This window comes from Rhineura floridana, chromosome 11, assembly GCF_030035675.1.
Source record: "Rhineura floridana isolate rRhiFlo1 chromosome 11, rRhiFlo1.hap2, whole genome shotgun sequence".
Classification (NCBI taxonomy): Eukaryota; Metazoa; Chordata; class Lepidosauria; order Squamata; family Rhineuridae; genus Rhineura; species Rhineura floridana.
In genome coordinates this window covers 13,962,690-13,985,592 of record NC_084490.1, presented here as the reverse complement: position 1 = coordinate 13,985,592, position 22,903 = coordinate 13,962,690, and the positions used below count along the sequence as shown (strand labels likewise).

General features: G+C 40.8%; 1 protein-coding gene across 1 annotated transcript; it reads left to right on the top strand.

Annotated features, from left to right (window-relative positions):
• The first annotated feature begins 14,074 nt into the window (after window positions 1–14,074).
• Window positions 14,075–17,393, top strand: LOC133367441 (vomeronasal type-2 receptor 26-like). The gene is made up of 2 exons (XM_061591544.1): window positions 14,075–14,094; window positions 16,489–17,393. Exons 1-2 carry the CDS (start codon window positions 14,076–14,078, stop codon window positions 17,391–17,393), a joined length of 924 nt encoding a protein of 307 aa, XP_061447528.1. The 5' UTR covers window position 14,075.
• The last annotated feature ends 5,510 nt before the right edge of the window (window positions 17,394–22,903 follow it).

The following is a 22,903-nucleotide window of genomic DNA, read 5'->3' as shown; positions in this document are numbered from 1 at the left end:
TGCATAGCTGTCAATATGGGGAAATGATTCTATATCTTAGGTCTTATTTTTGGATACTACTGTTCCTGGTTGCATAATTTGAGGAAATGGATTTAATAAGAGGGCAAGGAAGGTAAGTGTTTGTAGTGAGATTAACGCAGTTGTCCATTTATAAAAATGATTCTAAACATTTTTGGGGATATGAAAACCATAAAAATTATTCTCTAGGAAGGATGTGGTTATATGTTTTGTTTTATTAGCTAATTTTTATCCTGCGTTGCTTCCAAGCATAACAAGCTATTGTCAGTACAGTTTTCAAGTTCTGTCTTAGTACTGAGTTTCATAACTGAGAAATTCTGAAGCCGACTCTTCCACACCAAAATCCAGCAGCCTTCTACAGTTGAGAAATGGAATATGTCAAAGAAACATAATGAGGTGACAATGTTAAAAATGTTACAGGTATATTAGAGTTACAAAGATATTTTCTACAGCAGAACTCCATACTTGATATCTCAAGAACAGCTTATTATGCTCAATAAATTCATTATCTATACATTAAATCAGTGGATATGTGACTACATTGAAATGTCATTGCAGCATAGTGCCAAACTACTATCACCAAGTCCTTGTTTTTATGTTTGCCATGAATGAGATCAACAAGAATGCCCACCTCTTACCCAACAACACACTTTCTTATTTGCTCGTTCAAAATATTTACAATGAAATGGGAACCTGCTCAGCCACTATGGATGTGCTTTTCAGAACCTCTGTGAATCCCCTTAACTACATCTGTGACAAGACATACAAGCTAATGGTCATTATTGGTGGGCTCACCTCTCATAACTCCAGGCAGATGCCCCACATCTTGAATATCTACAAGATGGCACAGGTGAGTCTGTCTATATATGTAGGCACAACCTGTAGGAAACTTAGGGGAGCAAACCCATTTATGTTGCAAGCCATGTCCTTCCCCCTCCTCAGGATTGGTGTGGATATATGTCCCCTGGACGCAGGATATCAGAGGCCCCTTGGCCCCATCCTTTCCTTCTTAAACCATAATCCTCCATCTGATTTTTCCCTTTTAAGCTAAAACAAATATTGACTGATGTGACAGCCCCTTATTGTCAAAGAAAACCAACACAAATTTTAAAATTCTGTTAGATAACTTTTGTTTAAAAAATATGTCAACCGTATAACTTAGAGGTATAACTTAATCTGCAATCCTATGCACACTTGTTTGGAATACCAAAGGTCAAGAATAGGGAAAATGTGGTATTTCTAGAATAGCTTTCTGAGGAGAGTTCACAGTCATTCCACACACAAATCTACTTTTGGTTTGCCAAAACTTTCTTCATTTCAGCAATATAATCTTGGACCAGAGGGGAAATTGTTTTGTTGACCCTATTGTGATACTATTATGAGTAAAATAATTTCCAATGAAGTAGTCCCTTTAAACTCCAGTGGGAATGTTGTAGACCAGGAAATTTAAGGCTTTCCTCTCAAAAGGCTGTAATTCTAGTCCCACTTACTTGAGAGTAAGCTCCATTAAATTCAACAGGTCTTGCTTCTGAATAGACATGGTTAGGATGGTGCTATAAATCCAAGCAGGGAAGTTTAACTGGTTTGTGGATCAAGTATTTGTTTCAATCCCATTTGAGTCAAGTGGATCAGTACCCAAACACCTACAAATTCTCTAAGAAATTATCAGATCTGACACAACTGTGTAGAGTCATCTCTCACCTGCAGATATTTATGTCCACAAAGCACACTGCTCACGTCTATGGTATTATGCAACAGTGACTTGTTAAAAGGGTTTCCTCCTCAGATATTGATAAGCATGTCTACTTTTGAGTTTGAAGAAATCTTGCCAGGAGTACAACCACAGCAAATATGGACTGAGCTGCAAAATAAGTATTTTAACCACATGAGGGAGGAACCTTTAGAGTCTGAAATACATTGGTTGTTCATTAGATTATCAGCCAGTTTAATGAGAAATTAAACAACTTCAAAGGTTTTTTTTTAAAAAAAATAATCTCTATTCAAGCATGTTTTATTGATACCAGAGAGACTAATGGAGAAGATGATGATCAAAACAGTGAGGAAATAACCTGGCTAAACAGTTAACTTGTTTTTCTAAAACCAGATAGGTGTGCAGCTTCTGTTAGGGCAATTTGTTCTGGAAACATCTCTCTCATATTTTTTGGGGGGGGATTGGGGAATGCTAGTATACAGACGACAAAGCAGTAATACAAACTTCATTCAACTTTACTAAGATAATTTCTAAAAAAAACTCCAATAAGGAAACCTATGCAGGGATTTTAGAATTGACGGACAGTGATTGCTTCCTGACTTTTCTTTCTTTCTCACTCCCCCCCCCATCATAGTCACAATTTCAGTGCTTCTTGGCAACCTCAACTCAATGCATCTGGATGAAAAAGCAGGGCTTTTTTCCCCAAAAAGAAGCTTGATCTGCTTACAAGAGCAATTTGATCCATCTTGACCTGCTGCCGCCTCTGCCCCTCACTAGTCATCAGACCCCTGTTGTTTACTGTTGCTAAGCACTAGGGCCTGCCTGGAGAAGGACAGGCCTTGAGCAGGCTGACTAGCATGCAGCACCTGCGCTTTTGAACTAAAGCGGTTTAGCTCCTCTGCACAACATCCCAAAACTACCCAACATGTCATGCACAGACTGGACATTGCATGTTGGGTAATTTTACAGTGGGCAGCTGCTGCATAAAAGAGCCAGGCTGCTCACAGTTCAGAATGATCACCTATCCACCCAGTACATTAAGTCCAGGCTTCTGGTAGGGAGGAGGACAGCTGGTGAGTGGGAGTTGTGTGGCTGGACCAGGCCAGTGGGCCCCTCGGAGCTTGTAGGCCCTTGGCCAGTGCACCACTTGGGGCTTCTCTACTGCCCACCCTGCATGTGTCCATGTTTTAATTCTTAAAGAAGCAAAAAACAAAAATGAAAAACAGCCAAGAATGGAAAATTTGGAGACGATAATTGACATAGGCACAAAAAGGGTGAAGCTCATACTTTTTCTGCACAATTTCTCAGATCCAAACTCCCTTCCTCTCAGAATTATTTTACTTGTGGCTCTGATTCATATATTCATATCCAAAGTTTAGTTAGCCCACTGGCAATATTTTCTTGCTGGATGCACTGGACAGCTTATAGCATGCCCAGTATTTATGTGACAATCAAATATAAAATGAGCTCAACCTTCTATCCTGACAGATTTTTGATAGAAGTAATTTACAGTGACAAATTATCTGACTTTGTTAGGTCTAAAATATCATTGTCATTGCTTATAGCTCAGTTATGCCTCCTTTGACCCTGCCTTGAGTGACAAAACACAGTTCCCTTCTGTCTATCGGATGATCCCCAATGAAAGTCCTCAGTATGTTGGAATTGTTCGGCTGCTTCAGCATTTTGGGTGGACCTGGATTGGCCTTATTGTTTCGGATGATGATAGTGGGGAAATGTTGCTGAGGATTCTTATTCCTTGGCTGCTCCAGAGCAATATCTGTACTTCTTTTAAGGAAATTATTCCAAAAGTGAAGACATACTGGGATGAACTGGAAATGGAAAAAAAATTGGAAAGAATAAGTTATATTTTCTCATCAACTGAAACCAATGTGATTCTTGTTCATGGGGATTCACGTTCTATGGAGGGATTACGAATGGTTCTTTTAGTACATGAACATGTTGAAAATGTTGAAATGATACCAACAGAGAAGGTTTGGATCATAACAGCTCAGTGGGATTTTGCTTCTGTATCCAATACTGATATGTTCACACCAAAATCCTTCAATGGCACTTTGTCCTTTGCACTCCACACTAATGATGTGGCAGAATATGAAGAGTTCCTTCAGACACTAAATCCTTATCAATCTGTGCTTTTTATGATCCGTCATTTCTGGTCCACGGCATTTATGTGCTTATTCCCCATAAAATACATTTCTCCACAAGGAACAGAAGATTGTACTGGGGAAGAGAAGTTGAGGAGCCTCCCCCAAACTGTGTTTGAAATGGGAATGTCTGGTCAGAGCTACAGTATCTACAATGCTGTTTATGCTGTAGCACATGCTCTCCATGCCATGTTCTCATCAAGATCTAAGCAGAAGACAGTGAGAGATGGAAGGACATGGAACCTTGTTAATGTTCATCCATGGCAGGTAGGATTCCCATGTCCATCTGTACTGTAACGTACTCCTCAAGTTAGAGGGAACCCAAGATGACAAAGTGTCAAAGCAAGTTAAGCAGCAGAGTGAATTCAGCACTATGGCATACCTCTCTGCCCATCCATTCCTTGACCTGAAGAAAACCTAAACTCCATAGGTAGAATATATAGCTAGAGTACAAGCCATAAGGGTGTGGGGTTTCCAGTGTTTTACACTATCTGTCATATATACAACTGTCTGTCTGTTGGTGAGAAGACATAGGTGTATCCTTGGTACAGTGAGCTCCTGGATCTCCAGGAACAAGTTTGTTTCTTTAAGGCTAAGGAAAAGCTGAGAGAGGCAATATTTCCCTTTTAAGGTTGGTGGATGAGGCCTTTGGGAATATTATAGCTGTGTCCCATTCCCAGGAACAAGAAAACCAAAAAAGGAAATGAGTTCTTCAAGAACGCCAAGGTCAGTAACGTGCATGAAGATGTTTTGTAATTTAAAAAGCTGTTTATTGAGCCCAACACATTTTGAGTCTACACAGCTTGTTCTCAAGGGCAGTCTTAAAAGAAACTTCTGTCTGTCAAGAATCTGGACTTGACTTTTTTTTAGAAAACACACACACAAAAACAAATACTGCCCTTGAGAAAGGGTTGCATAGACCTGAAACATTAAGGCTCATTAAACAGCTTTTTTGATTACAAATATTTTATTACATGTTACTGACCTTGACATTCTTAAGGAACTAGTTTCCTCTTTGGTTTTTCTTTGTTTTTGGTGCCTCCCTCCTGAATTTGTATGCCCACTCCCAGGATGATAGATTCCCTGCATAAGAGAGAATGAGACACTTGGGGAAGAACATCACTCTGAGGAAGAGGAGAATCTTTTAGAAGGGACCCAGTCCTTGGTGGACTAGCAGCTATCATGCAGAGTACCAACGAGTGGAGGGATCCTGATAATGAGTGATTCAATTACTAGGAGCATAGATAGTGGGGCGTGTGATGGGCATATAGGTCCCTGAGTTAATTGCCTGCCTGGCAAGAAGTTTGAGGATGTTGCCCATCATCTGAAGAGGAATCAGTGGTTGTCATAAATGTTGGCACAAATGACATGGAAAAATGTAGTCATGAGGTCCTGGAAGCAAAATTTAACTTGCTCAATGGGATGTTGAAAGCCAGGACCTCCAAGGTAGCATTCTCTGAAATGCTACTTGTTCCACACATAGGGACAGGTAGGCAATTGCACGGTTATTAAATTTAATTGCATTATAGTCCCAATGCAATTAAATTTAATTTAAGAGGGGGAGAAGGAGAAGTAGGCATTGTGAGTTCAGGGTCACAGTATAGCCAGGCCAAAGCACCACAGGCAAAAAAAAACAACTGCCAGAGAATGAGACACTTGGGGAAGAACATCACTCTGAGGAAGAGGAGAATCTTTTAGAAGGGACCCAGTCCTTGGTGGACTAGCAGCTATCCTCTTATGCAGAGTACCAACGAGTGGAGGGATCCTGATAATGAGTGATTCAATTACTAGGAACATAGATAGTGGGGCGTGTGATGGGCATATGGATCCCTGAATTAATTGCCTGCCTGGCAAGAAGTTTGAGGATGTTGCCCATCATCTAGCTAGCCTGGTAGATAGTGCTGACGAGGAGTCAATGATTGTCATTCATGTTGGTAACAATGACATAGAAAAATGTAGTCATGAGGTCCTGGAAGCAAAATTTAAGTTGCTCAATGGGATGTTGAAAACCAGGACCTCCAAGGTAGCATTCTCTGAAATGCTACTTGTTCTACACATAGGGACAGGTAGGCAATTGCACGGTTATTAAATTTAGTTGCATTATAGTCCCAATGCAATTAAATTTAATTTAAGTGGGGGAGAAGGAGAAGTAGGCATTGTGAGTTCAGGGTCACAGTATAGCTGTTCAGCAAGGCCAAAGCACCACAGGCAAAAAAACAACTGCCAAAGCCACTTGGAGACAGTATACAGGTGTTTGTAAGCTAATGATAGAAGCTTCTGAGCCAATATGGGAGAACTAGAGTGGTTGGTCTTACAGGACAGCATTGATATAATGGGAATTACAAAAACCTGGTGGAATGGAGAGAACCAGTGGGAGACAGTTATCTCTAGATATAAACTCTGTTGGAAGAACAGGGAAAAATGTATTGGAGGTGGTGTCACTCTGTGCATCAAAGAGGACATTGAATCCAGCAAGCTAGACAACCCAAAGGGGCAGACGTTTCCACAGAATCATTGTGGGTGGTGGTAAGAGGCCCCAAGAATAATTTAGCGCTAGGGACATGATGCCTTCCCCCTGATCAAGATGCTCAGGTCCCTTTATTTTAGTGCACCAACACACCCTGGAAGAAGACTCAAGAGACAGAGCAATGATGGAAATATATTTATTCAAATATAACAGTATAAGATCTCCCAAACAATAATCAAACAATGAAAGTACATGTAGGTTTGAATTAACATACAGTATATGAGGGAAGGATCCCTACATTGCACTGGGCATGTGAACAGTCACATTATGTTGCTTTGTAGGAGGGGACCGGGGGAAATGCCAGGTTTGTGTACCTTGATGGACACTGGAGTCCAGGCAGCCCCAAGGTTCCCTTGTTGTTGTTGTTGTTGTTGTTATGTGCCTCCAAGTCGACCACAACGTATGGTGACCCCATGAATCAGCAACCTCCAATAGCATCTGTCATGTAAGTTCAGGTCTGTGGCTTCCTTTATGGAATCAATCCATCCCTTCTTTGGCTTTCCCCTTTTTCTACTCTCCCAGTATTATTGTCTTTTCTAGTGAACCATGTCTTCTCATTATGTGTCCAAAGTATGATAACCTCAGTTTCATCATTTTAGCTTCTAGTGATAGTTCTGGTTTAATTTGTTCTAACACCCAATGATTTGCCTTTTTTGCAGTCCATGGTATCTGCAAAGCTCTCCTACAGCAGCACATTTCAAATGAGTTGATTTTTCTCTTATCTGCTTTTTTCACTGTCCAACTTTCACATCCATACATAGAGATCAGAAATACCATGGTCTGAATGATCCTGACTTTGGTGTTCAGTGATACATCTTTGCATTTGAGGACTTTTTCTAGTTCTCTCACAGTTGCTTCCCCAGTCCTAGCCTTCTTCTGATTTCTTGACTATTGTCTCCATTTTGGTTAATGACTGTGCCAAGGTATTGATAATCCTTGACAAATTCAATGTCCTCATTGTCAACTGTAAAGTTACATAAAGCTTCTGTTGTCCTTACTTTAGTCTTTTTGACGTTTAGCTGTAGTCCTGCTTTTGTGCTTTCCTCTTGAACTTTCATCAGCATTCTTTTCTAATCATTACTGGTTTCTGCTAGTAGTATGGTATCGTCTGCTTATCTTAAATTATTGATATTTCTCCTCCAATTTTCACACCTCCTTCATCTTGGTCCAATCCTGCTTTCTGTATGATATGTTCTGCATATAGATTAAATAAATAGGGTGATAAAAGACACCCCTGTCTCACACCCTTTCCGATGGGGAACCAGTTGGTTTCTCCATATTCTGTCCTACAGTAGCCTCTTGTCCAGAGTATAGGTTGCGCATCAGGACAATCAGATGCTGTGTGTATATTCATTTTTATGGATGCTTTCACCTAATATATGAGTTTTTGTAAATATTCTTAGGTTGGAGAACTGCACTGAAAAAATTAGATACATGCAAATTTTGAAGGAGGGCTGTGTTTGAGTTCTCATATTGTTTGGAAAATATGAATTTGATAGATGCAGTGTTAAGTGTGAATGGACTAGAATTTCTTCCCCCTCCCTAGCAGCACACTGCTGGATTGGCTCTTATGGTCTAAAGGCCAAAATGAGGTGTTAGTTGTAATTGTTCTGGTGGTGGTGGTGGTTATAATGCAACAGTCAATAAAGGGAGTAATATAACTACAAAAACTCACTGGGAAAGGAATGTACATGTCTGGTTAGCCACTGGGGCTGGAGGGCACAAAGACAGATCCTCACATCCAGGCCTACATGAAGGCCCAAATATACTTTACTTCAACAAGAGGTATGTTACACTCCTCTGCAGCAAAGTGCACTTCCCCAAGTAGCAATCGGTGAAAGGCAGAGGTCTACACTCACTGGGAGAGGAGGTCTTCTGGCTAGCCCCGGGGCTGGAAGGGCATGAAGACAGATCCTCATATCCAGGTCTGAAAATATCCCAATAGAGCCATCCCACTTGGACAAATTTACCAGAAGGAAGTGAGAATGATTGAGTTAATGGTGAAAGAGAAGCAGAATACCATAAAAACGGGAAAAAAAGGGGGTATGGGTTTTGTAGCCTGTAGCATTCACGGACCTGCATTAAGGCCCAAATTTACTTTACTTCAACAAGAGGGATGGTACCCTTCTGTGCAGCAAAATGCACCTCCCCAAGTAGTAATCAATGAAGGACAGAGGTCTACACTCACTGGGAGAGGGGGGCTTCTGGCTAGGTACTGGGGCTGGAAGGGCATGAAGACAGACCCTCACATCCAGGCCTGAAAAGGACCCAATAGAGCCATCTCACTTGGACAACAGGCCAACAGCCAGGGACAAAGGCAAGAAGGAAGGAGATGGACCCACCCCAGATGGTTTACTGAGGCCTGGTTCGGAAGTGGAAAAGGTGCCCACACCCCTGCTTCCATGCTACCATGAAACTGAAGGGCAAGCCGGATGGAAAGGGGGGCTACTTGTGGACAGAAAAGGACTAAGCCAGAAGGGAGGGACAGTCACATGGCTGGCTAACTGCAAAAAAGAAAAGAGGGGGAGCAAGCACCCTGTATTCTTGTGTGCCACCTTGCTTCCCCTCTAAAAATCACCGTCCTGGACAAAAGGTATGCATCTGTGCACCTGCTGCAGCAGGGAGGATGATCAAGAGGGTCCGGAGTTAATCCTCCCTTGTAGCCTAGCATCCACTACCTACAAGCCCTGATCCCCACAGTGAGCCATCTGTGCCCAAAGGCTTCAGGGCTAGCCTAGCAGTGTGGAGCAATCCTCACTTTCCAACACAGCAAAAGAAAAAAAGGAAGTAGAGGGGGCAGAGCAGTGTAAAATAGCAGCTTGATCACTCCCCTCCTATTTGGCACTCCTGGCGATATGATAACTCCCTGGGGGAGATACCAACTCACGTCTTTTCCCAATAAAGGTATGTGTGGCAAATTCATCCACTCCGAAGAGCTGAAGTGGCATATTTTGCCTTGGATCACCCCCTTTGTTAAAGAATTTTGAAAAGTTCTAGTCTATTTTTAATCCCTCCTCAAACACACATAGACCTGACCATCAACATGAAAGAGAAAAATCATTCCACTTCTCCATCTTCTTCTCTCTCAAGCTCTACACATTTCTTTAATCAACTTCCTTTCTCAGGGAGAAAAAAATCATGGTTTTTTTTTTTTATCAACTAGGCCACTGAGCGACTTGGAAGCTTAGAAAATCTCTGATACAGTTTAAGATGTTTGGTTAATGGCCCAATCAGGCTCAGAAATGTGAGAAAATGTTCTAGCTTACTACAATTTATCTTGTAATTCAGAGTACAAAAAGAGCCTACTAAATATATAGACACTTACTACTAGGCATCTGGATTACCATTGTGAGAGAATTGGGCATTGGTCTGATTCATCAGTGCTCTTCTTAGTCTGTGTGTAGTCTGTGTTTATGACAGACGCTTAGGAACTGCAATATTTTTACAGGCTTACATTGACTTTCATCTTAACATGAAATCTGAAGTGGGTCAAACCTGCAGTTCAATATGTTTCAAATTTGTGGAGTGGCCATTCAAAATACAAATTCTAGTTTATCATTTCATCTTCCTAGTATATGTGCAAGGTACTAAGCATGTTAGTCCACCTAACCTGTATCCACCAATCATGGGTAGGAAACAGAAACTTGAATATGATACCACAGCAGCAATAAGTGTTATGTCAATAGGAAAAGGCAGAAGACTCCATGGAAATCACAGTAACCCTTTTCCACCACTGGCCTCAGTTTATATTCTTTCCTTCTCCAATCTAGTTTCACCCCTTCCTGAAACATATCCGCTTCAACAATAGTGCTGGGGAAGAAATATTTTTTGATGAAAATGGAGAGTTGGCAACTGGATATGATATCATCAACACCATCACGTCCCCCAATTTCTCCTTTCACAGAGTCCGTATTGGAAGAATAGACCCACTGGTTCCTGAAGGAAAACAGTTCACCATCAATGCAAGTGCTATTGTGTGGAATCACAAATTTAACCAGGTGGGAAGGACTGTTATTTTCCAGAACTATAGGTATGGTTCCAAGACCAAATTGTGCCTTGTCCTACATTTCAACAGAATAAATGTAGCAAGCCCTGCCCTATCTCACATCTGTGCAGATATTTTAGGAGAAATCTGCAGTCATTCTCAAAAAAATGCACAGAACGTTTTTGAAAAGTAAAAAATAACACAATGTGTTCTGAGGGCTGCCTCCCTGCCTTCTGTTGCTTGCTATTGCAAAGTAATTATAGCTGCCAACAAGGAGATTCTTGTGCATGGGGACTCCTGCAGTTGTAGACTTTGAACACAAAGCAAGCCACTGTGATGGGTTTTGCAGACATGTTGTCACTCTCTGGGGGAGATGTTCATTTAAAATTTTACATGAAATACTTTGTGCTTTAAATGATACATTTTAATGTACAGTTCCCCCTGAGAAGGTTGGCACATCATCAAGACCTGTCAGAGAGACATGCTTTGTTGTCAATGTGTGGGGCTGCTTGAAAGTAGCTGTATTAATTCATTAATTTATTAAAGTTATATGATACCATTCCTCCCAGAAGAAGCCCAGGGCAAAAAGAAGTAACAAAACACAAAAAGCATCTTTATTATTTATTTATTAAATTTCCATCCCATCCTCCCTCTCAGAAGGATTCCAGGGCGGCAAAAAAATGACAAAACGGTAAAAACATCTTAAAATATGTTAAAAACCAAAACAGCCTAAAAACATCTTAAAAACAAAAAATCTTAAAAACATATTAAAACATATTAAAAAACAATTCCAACACAGATGCAGACTTGGATAAGGTCCTTATTTAAAGGCTTGTTGAAAGAGGACAGTCTTCAGTAGGCACCGAAAAGATAACAGAGATGGTGCCCCTCTAATATTTAAGTGGAGGAAATTCCAAAGGGTAGGTGCCACAACACTAAAGGTCTGCTTCCCATGTGGTGCAGAACAGACCTCCTGATAAGTTGGTATATGCAGGAGGCCTTCATCTGTAGAGCACAGTGATTGACTGGGTATATAATGGGTAAGACAACCTTTCAGGTATCCTGGTCCCAAGCTGTGTAGGGCTTTGTACACCAGAACCTTGAACTTTGCCCAGTAGCTAATGGGCAGCCAGTGCAATTCTTTCAGCAGCGGGGTGACATGTTGGCAATACCCTGTCCCAGTGAGCAGTCTCACTGCCACATTTTGCACCAGCTGCAGCTTCCGGACCAATCTCATGGCAGCTGCACATAGAATGCATTACAGTAATCCAGTCTGGAGGTTACCAATGTATGGACAACAGTGGTCAGGCTATCCCAGTCCAGAAACGGCCGCAACCGTCTTACCAGCCGAAGCGGGTAAAAGGCACTCCTAGCCACCAAGGTCATCTAGGCCTCTAGTGACAAAGATGGAGCCAGGAGCATTGCCCAGACTATGAACCTAAGTTGTGTGAAATTGCTTTCTGATAAGATGGTATCTGGAGGAGGCCCTCACCTGCAGAGTGTAGTTATCGACAGGGTATATAAGGAGCAAGATAATATTTCAGGTATATTTAAAACATCTTAAAAACAAAACATCTTTAAAATGTCTTTAAAACAAAACCCCTTAAAAACATCTTTAAAAGCAACTCCAACACAGATGCAGACTGGGAGAAAGTATCTACTTTAAAGGCTTCTTGAAAGAAAAAGGCGTTCAAGTAGGCACTAAAAAGACAACAGAGATGGTGCCTGTCTGATATTTAAAAAACAGCAAAGAAGACGTTGAGGTCATCCTCATATCGGATCCATAAGATGAGTGGAGGATCCAGTAATGTATGGATTCAGGGAGGGGGCACAAAAGCCAACCATACATTGGTCAGGATGGTGTGGAACAAGTGATTCTGCATTATGAATTATTTTTGCCAGATCCTTGCCACGTCCCTTAATAGGTTCCACAATTGCAAAAAAAAGACAGGACAATGCTATCAGTCAGGCCTGCTCCAGTTCATATACCACTCCATTCTTCTCAGCCCAACATTGAAAATATGCAGTTCTTTTGTGAAGGTGCTCTAGGAGCTAATGGCTGTAGAGTTTCAAAACTCAAGTCACCTATGAACCTGCTAGTTAGTTTTTAGCAAACCTTTGTTCTGTGTAGATAATGCCAACCCGCATAGATTTACATAGTCCACTCCTATAATGTATGATCCTGTAAACTGAAGTGAGTAATACATGTTTTGGTTTGCAAAACTCAAAATTATATCTAGATAATTATTATTTTATATAAAAAATATATGGGAAGGAACAGGTTGAAGTTGAATCCCGATAAGACTGAGGTGCTGCTTGTGGGAGACAAGGGAAGGTTGGGAGATGTTGACCTGATGTTCAATGGGGTAAGATTGCCCCTAAAGGACCAGGTCCGCAGCCTTGGGGTTGTTCTTGATTCCAGGCTGTCCATGGAGGCTCAGATTTCAGCAGTGAGCCGGGCAGCCTGGTATCAATTACACCTCATTCGTAGGCTGCAACCCTACCTCCCTGCTCATCAGCTCCCACTGGTAGTACATGCCCTGGTCACCTCTCGTTTAGACTACTGCAATGCGCTCTACGTGGGGTTACCCTTGAAAACGGTCCGGAAATTACAATTTATACAAAATGCTGCGGCTCGACTACTCACAAATTGTCGCTGCCGGGAACATATCACTCCAGTGTTATTCAATCTACCCTGGCTTCCAGTTATTTTCCGGGCTCAATTCAAGGTGTTGGTACTAACCTTTAAATCCCTACATGGTTTCGGCCCAGTTTACCTGATGGAGCGCCTCCAGCGTCACCAATTATGCCGCCCGACAAGATCAGCCACTCAGGGCCTTCTCTCAGTCCCACCAACTAAAACAGCTAGGTTGGTGGGGACTAGAGAGAGGGCATTTTCAGTGGCGGCCCCCACTCTCTGGAACTCCCTCCCGTACGATCTTCGGCATGCCCCTTCCCTGAATGTATTCCGCAAAGCCTTGAAGACCTGGCTTTTCAGACAGGCCTTTGGGACTTCCGGGGAGGGTTAATTTTCAGGACTAATTGCCTATTACTCTGAACTGTTGTCATTCCTATTTATAGTTTCCTTGTTATATTGTATTTTATGTGTATTTTATTGTGCTGCATTTACTGCAACTGATTTGTATGTCGCCTAGAGTGGCCATTGGCCAGATAGGCGACACATAAATTAAATTATTATTATTATTATTATTATTATTAAAAAGGAGAGTCATCACTGAACAGCAGCAGTTAGAAGCTCCTGAGTTGAACCAAGCCCAGCATGGCTTACATTAGGCATCAAACATAAAAGGTTCTCAGTACAAGGCTTGCTTGCGAAGAAACAGTTAGTAGCACATTTGAAGGCTCCCAGTTGTTCCTTTGCAACCACTTCTTCATCTGTTCCACACCTGATGTCATACATGATATCAGGTATGAGAGGGTAGACACTGGTTGAGAGAAAATGGCCTCAGGGGTCAAGTTAGAACAGCTCCTGGTACTAATTAGGACCATGAGCTGGAGGTTCACTACCACTGTTCTAAATTCTTTCTTTCTTGGTATTATTAGATCCTTCCTCAATCCACATGTGTTGAACATTGCCATCCTGGACATAGCAGGATTGTTCAGCAGGGAGAACAGATTTGTTGCTATGATTGTCCTCGATGCTCTGAAGGAATGATTTCAAACGTGACAGGTAAGCAAAAGTTGCATTGTTACAAGGAGATAGTACTCCAGATGTTTGTAAAATAAATCTGGTCAAAAGTCTGGTTCACACCATGACTGTGATGTGGGAATGGGCCATTGTAGACATAAGACCTTAGAAAGAGCTTTTATATCACTTTAGATGTAATTCTTTTCACAGAGTCCATTTATATTTAGCTATTTTTATCCAATTATACAGTGGTCAGGTGTACATAATGTTTTTCTAATGATGTAGAATTCAAGTTATTTTATATTTTGCTTCTCATGAAACATCCCAAAGACATTTAAAGATATATATATATACACACACAAAAACCATTTCAAATCCAGTAAATATACAGACTTGGATAAAATTCTCCATTTAAAAGGCTTGTAGGAAATGCAAGGCACTGAAAAGGTAACAGAGATTAGCTCTGTCTGAAATGTAATGGGAGGGAGTTCCAAAGGGTTGTTACTGCCACACTCAGCCTCAGTCCTTATCGTATGGAAAGGATCTCCTGATTGCAAGATGACCTCTCCTACAAAGCAGATTGATTGGCTGGGTATAAAAGGAGTGAGACCATTTTTTAGGTATCTTGGTTCCAACCTGTATAAGGCTTTGTACACCCCAGCATCTTGAACTTAGTACAGTAGCTAATTAGCAACAATTCCAATTCTTTCAGCAGCAGTTTAAATATGCTGCCAATAGTCTTCCCTGATGAGCAGTCAAGCCACTCTATTTGAGTGAGTATTTGCAAACAAGGATCTTATACACCCCTCTTCCCTCCCTCTCTTCTTTCCTTTAAATATGTGTTCCACCAAATCCCATATTCAAAGTCTACTTCTGGCACACACAGTCTTTTTCATTACTCCTGTCAGAGGATGGACAGTAGAGTAGCAAGGTGGTCCAGAAGCTGCACTTGTTTCAGAGCAGGTAGTTGTGTATTGCCAGTGGCTGGATGGCATGACCATTTTATGTCTGTGCTTTCACAGTAGCACATTTCCAGACCTAAAGAAATGTGTTGGTTAAATGTTAGGGTAGGAGGCCAAAGGGCCAGATTACCTCTAGGATAACTTTTCAGGGCCTGGCTACCTGTGGTGGGTGTGGCCAGATGCAAGAAGCTGATGAAGGCAGGAGCTTCCTGCCAGGATGTTATTGAAGCTAGAGACGAAGTATAAAATGGATCCCTGAATATAGGCCGGCATAATGGTGGTGGGGAACCAAATTGCCCATGGAAAGATATCTATTTTGCACTTTCCATCCAGCCTCAGTCACTTCCTTGGAAGAAAGTTCCTGTAACTAAATTTGGTATATTCAGACATCATTAGATGGTTTACAGCAGGCTACATTCATTCAAGGAACAGTTCAGAAGCTTCTACACATCTGTCCATCCAGGCAAGCAAGAAGCTATCACACTTGAAGGACACATTCCAGACAGCCAAAAACACTCAAGAAAGTGGTGGAGCAAGGCCCATGAGGGGTGTGGTCTGTGGAAGAGGAATGGTATCGGGGCTGCTTAGACAGGCCTAATAGAATCATGTTTGGCCCCCAAGGCTGAGGTCCCCCATCTTTGTTTCAAAGCACTAATTTGCTTGAAGCTAGGTTACCTGTAAAACTACATCCTCCCATATATACCTACCTGGACATTACAATTGTCGTCAGAGGTTCTGCTCTGCAAAATAAAGGGAGGTGGACAACCTCTAGGGAGGGGGCCTTTTCCGTAGTGGCACCCTTATTATGATAGTAAATTTTGATCGGTGCTATCCTTATGGTTTTGTTATTGCCAGGGCGTTAGAAATAATATATGTAATCTGGACCTATTTTTACAAATCTATTTTTAATTGTGGGGGTGTGGGTAGCTGTGTTTTACAGTAAGTATATAGGTTTTATTTCCTTTTTAATGGTGTTGAGTTCTATTTTGTACATCCATTGTTTTTCCTTCTTTTTGGATGCTGTCCACAGAACATTATATTATGGGATAGCATTGAAATTATTATTTTAAAATAATAATAATAAACTAAAATCCTAAGAGTTTGTGTCTGTCTTCAGTGGAGTTAAGCCTTGGTCTTGCTTGACTCATTTGAACAAATAATAACAGAAGCTACTGGTTATGATTATTGAGGTATGGAATAGGGGAAGATCAGAAATTTTAAAGAACTCAGTTGAAATGTTCCATCCCCTTTTCATCTTCTAATGCTTGATGAATGTTACAATTTATTTAATCAGTGTTAAACAGGAATTTGTGATGCTCCTAAATATTTGCACTAAATTAACTGAATCATTCAATGCCATTATCCTGCCCCTGCTATAAATTATACATTATGATTATCATATCCTTTCTTCAAAAGAAAACAAAAGATTCCATTCTTCTTTGTACTTTTAATTATTGAGGCTTATAACTTTCAGATGCAGACCATTGCAAAAAGTGCCCTGAGGATCAGCATCCAAACATGAACCAGGATCACTGCATCCCTAAACATGCTGTCTATCTATCATATGGAGACCCCTTGGCAATAATTTTGGGTTCATTTGCTCTTTTCCTTTCTTTTATCACCCTTGTGGTAATGTGGATCTTCATTCAACATCAGAATACTCCCATTGTCAAGGCCAACAACTGGAACATCACATGCACCCTCCTCATTTCCCTCTTGCTTTGCTTTCTATGTTCCTTCTTATTCATTGGACAGCCTGGGAAGGTGACCTGCCTTCTCCGTCAAACAGTGTTCGGAATCATCTTCTCCCTTGCCATTTCTTGTGTGTTGGCTAAAACCATCACTGTGGTTCTGGCCTTCATGGCTACTAAGCCAGGAAACAGGATGAGGAAATGGGTAGGGAAGAAGCTGACAGTATCTGTCATCATCCTCTGTACTCTTATTGAAAGTGGTATTTGTGCAGCATGGCTGGCAACCTCTCCTCCCTTCCCAGAGTTTGACATGCACTCCCAGACAGACCAGATCATTGTGCAATGCAATGAAGGATCAGCTATTATGTTTTATACTGTCCTGGGCTACATGGGGCTTCTGGCCATCATCAGCTTCACTGTAGCTTTCTTTGCCAGGAAGTTGCCAGATACTTTTAATGAAGCCAAGCTCATCACTTTCAGCATGTTGGTATTTTGCAGTGTTTGGTTATCCTTTATCCCAACCTACCTGAGCACCAAAGGGAAATATATGGTAGCTGTGGAGATCTTCTCTATTTTGGCCTCTAGTGCTGGATTGCTGGGCTGCATCTTCCTCCCCAAATTCTACATTATTGTTCTGAGGCCTGACCTTAACACCAGGGATCAACTGATAAAGAAAAAACATATATAACACCTGAATGCTATCCAATTTCTTATGTATGAAGAATGAATGAAGAATGCATGCATCTTTTCTTGTTGTAAAGCACTTAGTTTTGAGTTAAAATTTAGCTTTGTTGTCTCTTCTGCTGCTCATTAAATGTTTATCAGCTTCCATGCTTATCATGAAAGGCAGGTGTGTGTGTGTGTGAGAGAGAGAAGGGGGGAAATCCTTGTTTTAATAATGTTGCTGGACCCCCCCCCAAAAATAAAGTTGTTCTCTGTCCAAGATGGATGGACAAACCGAATAATTATGCCTCTTTTTAAAAAAATATGCTTTAAAAACACTAGATGGAATATAGGGGCAAAATGTTTCCCAGTTTACCAAAAACCTCAGCTTACCTGCTCTGCTGGAAGAAAAAGAGCTGTCATGATCAAAGTTTGATTGCACTTTTACACACACACACACCCCTCACAGGGGCAGAGGGAGACAGAAAGATAAGCAACCCCCCAGTTAATCTCAGAGTGGAAATCCTCTTTCCCTCTTTCTCCCTCTCTCATATCTGAACAGTCTATGCTGTATTCTTCCCCCTCACTTCACTGTCTCTGAAGAAGTTTTTCTCTCTCTTTCATATCAAACTCTTTCCACACTTGAGATACATTTCTATCTTTATTCTTAATGGAAGCCGATGTAGTTTGCTTGCTTATTTATTTATTTATGTCCTGCCCTTCCTCCCAGTAACTCTCAAACGTAACTGGACAGGGTGGCATGGAACTGGTTATTTAACAGAGCGGTGAAATATAAGTTTACTAAGCAGATATATGTAGGATTTCAACCATTGTATTGCATTTCTGTTGTATACCTGGAGGAGAGAGAGAAGTACAGAAAACCCAGCTCCTGTTAAGGAGTTCCTGTTTTTTCTGTCTCCCCCCTATTTCTTCTTCCTTTCCTATGCTCTTTCAAGTCTGAGAGCAATGTTTATACTTTCTCAATTGAAGCCTCTCTCTCCTTTTGCATTGAGGCAACGAAGTAGGAAACCAGTTCAATTTAAAATAGGAAGTGCCTGTAAATGTGTGACTCTATACTTGTTTCTCTCTCTATGCTGGGGACTATTGAGATACCTCATCTGTGGGCATTGGGGGTGGTTTGTCAGTGGCACAAAAGTCCTGCAGAAATCGGTGTAGTAGATCAGAACTTAGAATCATAGAGAAGTAGACTTGGAAGAGGCCTATAAGAGTCCAGCCCCCTGCTCAATGCAGGAATCCAACTTAAAGCATTCCTGACAGATAGATGTTCAGCTGCCTCTTGAATGCTTCTAGTGTTGGAGAACCCATCATCTCCCTAGGTAATTGGTTCCATTGTCATTCCGGTCTAACAGTTAGGACGTTTATCCTGATGTTGAGTCAAAATCTGATTTCCTGTAACCGCCTCTTCCCTTCACCTTCTTCCCTACCCCTACACTTCCTCCCTTCCTCCCCCCTTCTGCCCCATCTTTGGAGATGTAGTTCTGATTGCAGGTGTTGCTTGAAAGGAGAGAGGTGTGTGCAGACATTTTTGAATTATTAATTGATTGAATAGAGCCTACTGTATACCATATGTTATCCCACTAGCTTCTTGCCTCTGGCTACTCCCACCACCACTATATGGGCCCTTCCAAGTTACACAGGAAGTGGATTGGACTATGAAAGACCAATCCAAATTGTATTTGCATTTTTACAAATTTGTGGGGCTGTGCAATATCTCAGACAGGAGGTCAGGTCTCCTGCTCCCCTGGTGCATTCACTATAGCTGCCCAATTTCCTTGCTTTTTAAAGTTTGATAGAAATACCTGTTGGCTATAGGTACATTCTTAAACCACAATGGGATTGGGTTTTATTTTTACCCATTAGTGAATATAAAATGAAGCAGAGGGACCCAGGATCCCTGACATTCCATGACATTTTTTTCAGATTTCCAAATGTGCATACAGATCCAAAAATGTTTGTGACAGCCCTTTTAACAGCCTCCAGATGAGTATAACTAGACATGCTCCCCTGCTTATATTTTCCCTTACTGGAGCTAGTGGTCCCCCTCACCTGACTTATGTAACCTCCCTCAGATTACTGACAGACTATGAGGTAGCTGCCTAAAAGGAAAAGTAACATAATGTGCAGAGCTTGGCAAAGTTACTTTTTTGAACTATAACTCCCATCAGCCCAGTCCAGTGGCCATGCTGGCTGGGGTTGATGGGAGTTGTAGTTTAAAAAGTAACTTTGCCAAGCTCTGATAATGTGTAGTGTCCCAATGTTTCCTTGCTTGCATGACCAGGACCAGATGGGTTCTAATACTATTAAACCTTGTATTTCCCTCAGCATTTCAAGAAATCTAGGCAATAGATAAAACAAAACCATCTCACAAACAGGCATAGGTGCCTCATAGGCTTGAATAACACATTGTTACAATTTTAACCTTTCCCTGAACTTTCTGTCAATGTCTTGTGCTTAACCCCTATCTTTTACTAACACCACACAGCATCTCTTATTCCTACTCTATAACCTTCCTAACCTTCAACCTTCTACATTGCTCCCACTCTCCAGCTACCTACCAAGTGAACTCTCTTTGTGTCCTTAACTGACTAAAATGTATTTTTCTGCCCTTGCCTTCTCAGCATTCCAGTGACAGGATTGGCTGCAGATGGAGAGAGCATGTCCCAGCCCTGTCTGTAACAATCCCCCCTCATCTTACCACTGCACAAGACTGTCATATGGGGCGTGGGGGTTGCACTGGGTGTGCCTGTGTGGCTTTGGGGTGTAGTTTCCCATAACAACTTCTCAGGTTTCCAAGTTTGTTTATGAGACTAAAAAAGATTGATGAGCCCTTACCTACCAATGTATATACTGAGATATTTCACAAGTAAAGTAATAAGGATTGCACATTGCATATAGCACCCAGGAGGTGGCTCCATTTGCAAATTGTAGCTTCACATTTGCTTTCAGTCATGCACAGCAACATTTTGCATACATTCATTGAATCCAGGACACTATAACCTTCGAACTGCTGATCAGAACTTCACCAAACTGAAGAAAGTGTGTGCTCAACAAGTCTAATTTAAGAAAAAAATAGTAGTTTTCATCTAATTTGGATAGAAATATATGTTCTGATTTCTTAGAAACCAGAAAAAGAGGTCAGAGTGTCAAGTTTGAGCACTTTTTAATTTGTTTCATCTTTGACAATTTTTTATCAGATTGGTTTGAAATCTGGCACTTTCATTGACTTCATCAAGTACACAATTTATTCCAAGTTGCAGATTATTAGCCCAAGAGATGCCATTACTATAAGCAATAGAATTGTGAGGCTTACTATGATGGAAAAGTTTTTTCTACTCGCCATACCTGTAGAAGCATTCTTGCTTCCTATAATGCCCAACATGTCCTGATTTCTAGCATTAACCTTTCATTAGTAGGCATGGGATATGAAGAAGTTAAATACATTTTTTCTTAACTTTGCCGAGAGCTGAGCATCTTGGAAAAATTAATTATCTACTCCATAATTATTGTCCTCATATAATTGCTGTGCAATCCCAAGGCCATCAGAAAGACAGAAGAAACAAATGAATCCACCTCAGCAGTTGGTGAAATACTCCCCTTCATCTATAAAGATGATTTTCAAAACAACCTTTTACACACAACAATCTGAAAGGGTTCTATCAGAGTCCAGTTGCTATAATTAAATCAGCAAAGAATGTTTAGCAGAGGAATTTCTAGAGAGTTTTACAGCTACTGCTGGTCTGTGTATCTGTCACAATGAATGTGTCCAGCTGGGGGCAACATATGCTTCTAGTCAGATGGACACCATTGTCATTGCTCCTTTTGCTGCTGCAGCTGCCTCAGATTGTCAGCAAAAGTAGGAATCACGGATGTCGACAGCCAAAGGATCAAGCTGAATTTGTCATTCCGGAATATTTTATTATTGGTGGATTTCTCTCTTTTTTCATTCATGTGTTTAATGAGTTCACATATAATATACCTCCAACTCTGGATCTGAATGCCTAGTAAGAAAATATTTTGTTATATGAAAAGAGTACATGATAAATAGGGCTGAATTTAAATTCCATTTGAATAGTTTAGTGTGAATACAGCAAAAATATTTATGATCGTAGGTCTTGTTTTTGGATGTTGCTGTTTCTAGTAGCAGACTCTGAGGAAATGAGAGTCATAAATGGACCAACAAAGATTAGTCCTTGTAATAAGAGTAATGTTGTTCCCTGCTGATAAAAAGAAAGATTTTAAATCTGTGGTTATGAAAACTATTAATACAATTCATGCTTCAGCAAGGATGTGCTTATATGTGTTTTTTTAATTAGCTGAGTTTTCACCCTGCTTTACTGCCAAACATAACAGTTATAGTCAGAGCAGTTTTCAAGTTCTGTCTTAGTGCTGAGCTTCATTACTGAGAACATCTGAAGCCGACTCTTCCTCACCAAACTCCAGCAGCCTTCACACTACATCACAGGACTTCCCATTATATTTTCCATCCCTAAATTCATGAGATGAACCCCTGGCAGCCTTATCTCTCTTGAAAATAAGGCATAGTTTTAACTGTGGCAAAGGCCCTGTCTTGAGGTAGAAACTGAGCCTTTGTTTAAACAGCCTAGCCACTACATCGCAGGGCTTTCCATTAAATTCCTTATTCACCAAGAAATGAAGTTCCAGCATGAGATAAATCTTAACTTCCTTGAAAATAAGGCATAGCTTTCAATACATCCCAATTCAAAAATTTCAGCCAGAAGGGAAAAGCCCAGATGATGGAAAATTCCTCAATGAAAAATAAGGGGAAGGGGAAAGGAAAGGAAAACATGTTAGAGTGACTATAACTCTTTTGCTTGACTTCTTGAATGAAGGATTTAAAAAAAAAAATCATAGAGATAATTGTTCAATCAGATAAGACTTCACCTGTAGTCTGAAGCAGTACAGCCCAGTCAATGGTTTACCATCTCATTTGGTATAAGAGGAAGAAAGGAACAGCTTTAAAACTGAATTGCCAGGCCTTTTGCAGTAGCAGAAAGTGAGGAAATTATGTGTATCTTTATTTATAATTATTCATTGATGCATAGAGTTATAGCACCACCTAGAAGATTTCATCAATTTCAAAGAGACACAGTTAATGCACCACTATCCTCAAAGAGTACAGAGCTTTAGTAGGAAAATAAGAGTCTGGGGAAATGAAATATGATAAAGAAACATAGGAGGTGACAATAACCTTTAAAATGCTACAGGTATGTTAAACTCATAAAAATATTTCCTACAGCACAACTCCATACCTCATATTTCAAGAATGGGTTCTAGTGGTCAATAAGATACTTGGATGTACATTAAACCAATGGATATGTAACAGCTACATTAAAATGTCATTGCAGTGCAGTGCCGAATTACTACCACCAATACTTGGTCTCTGTGTTTGCCTTGAATGAAATCAACAAGAATGTCCACCTCTTACCCAACAAAACACTTTCTTATATCCTCACTCACAATTGTAACAATGAAATGGGATCCTGTTCTGGGACA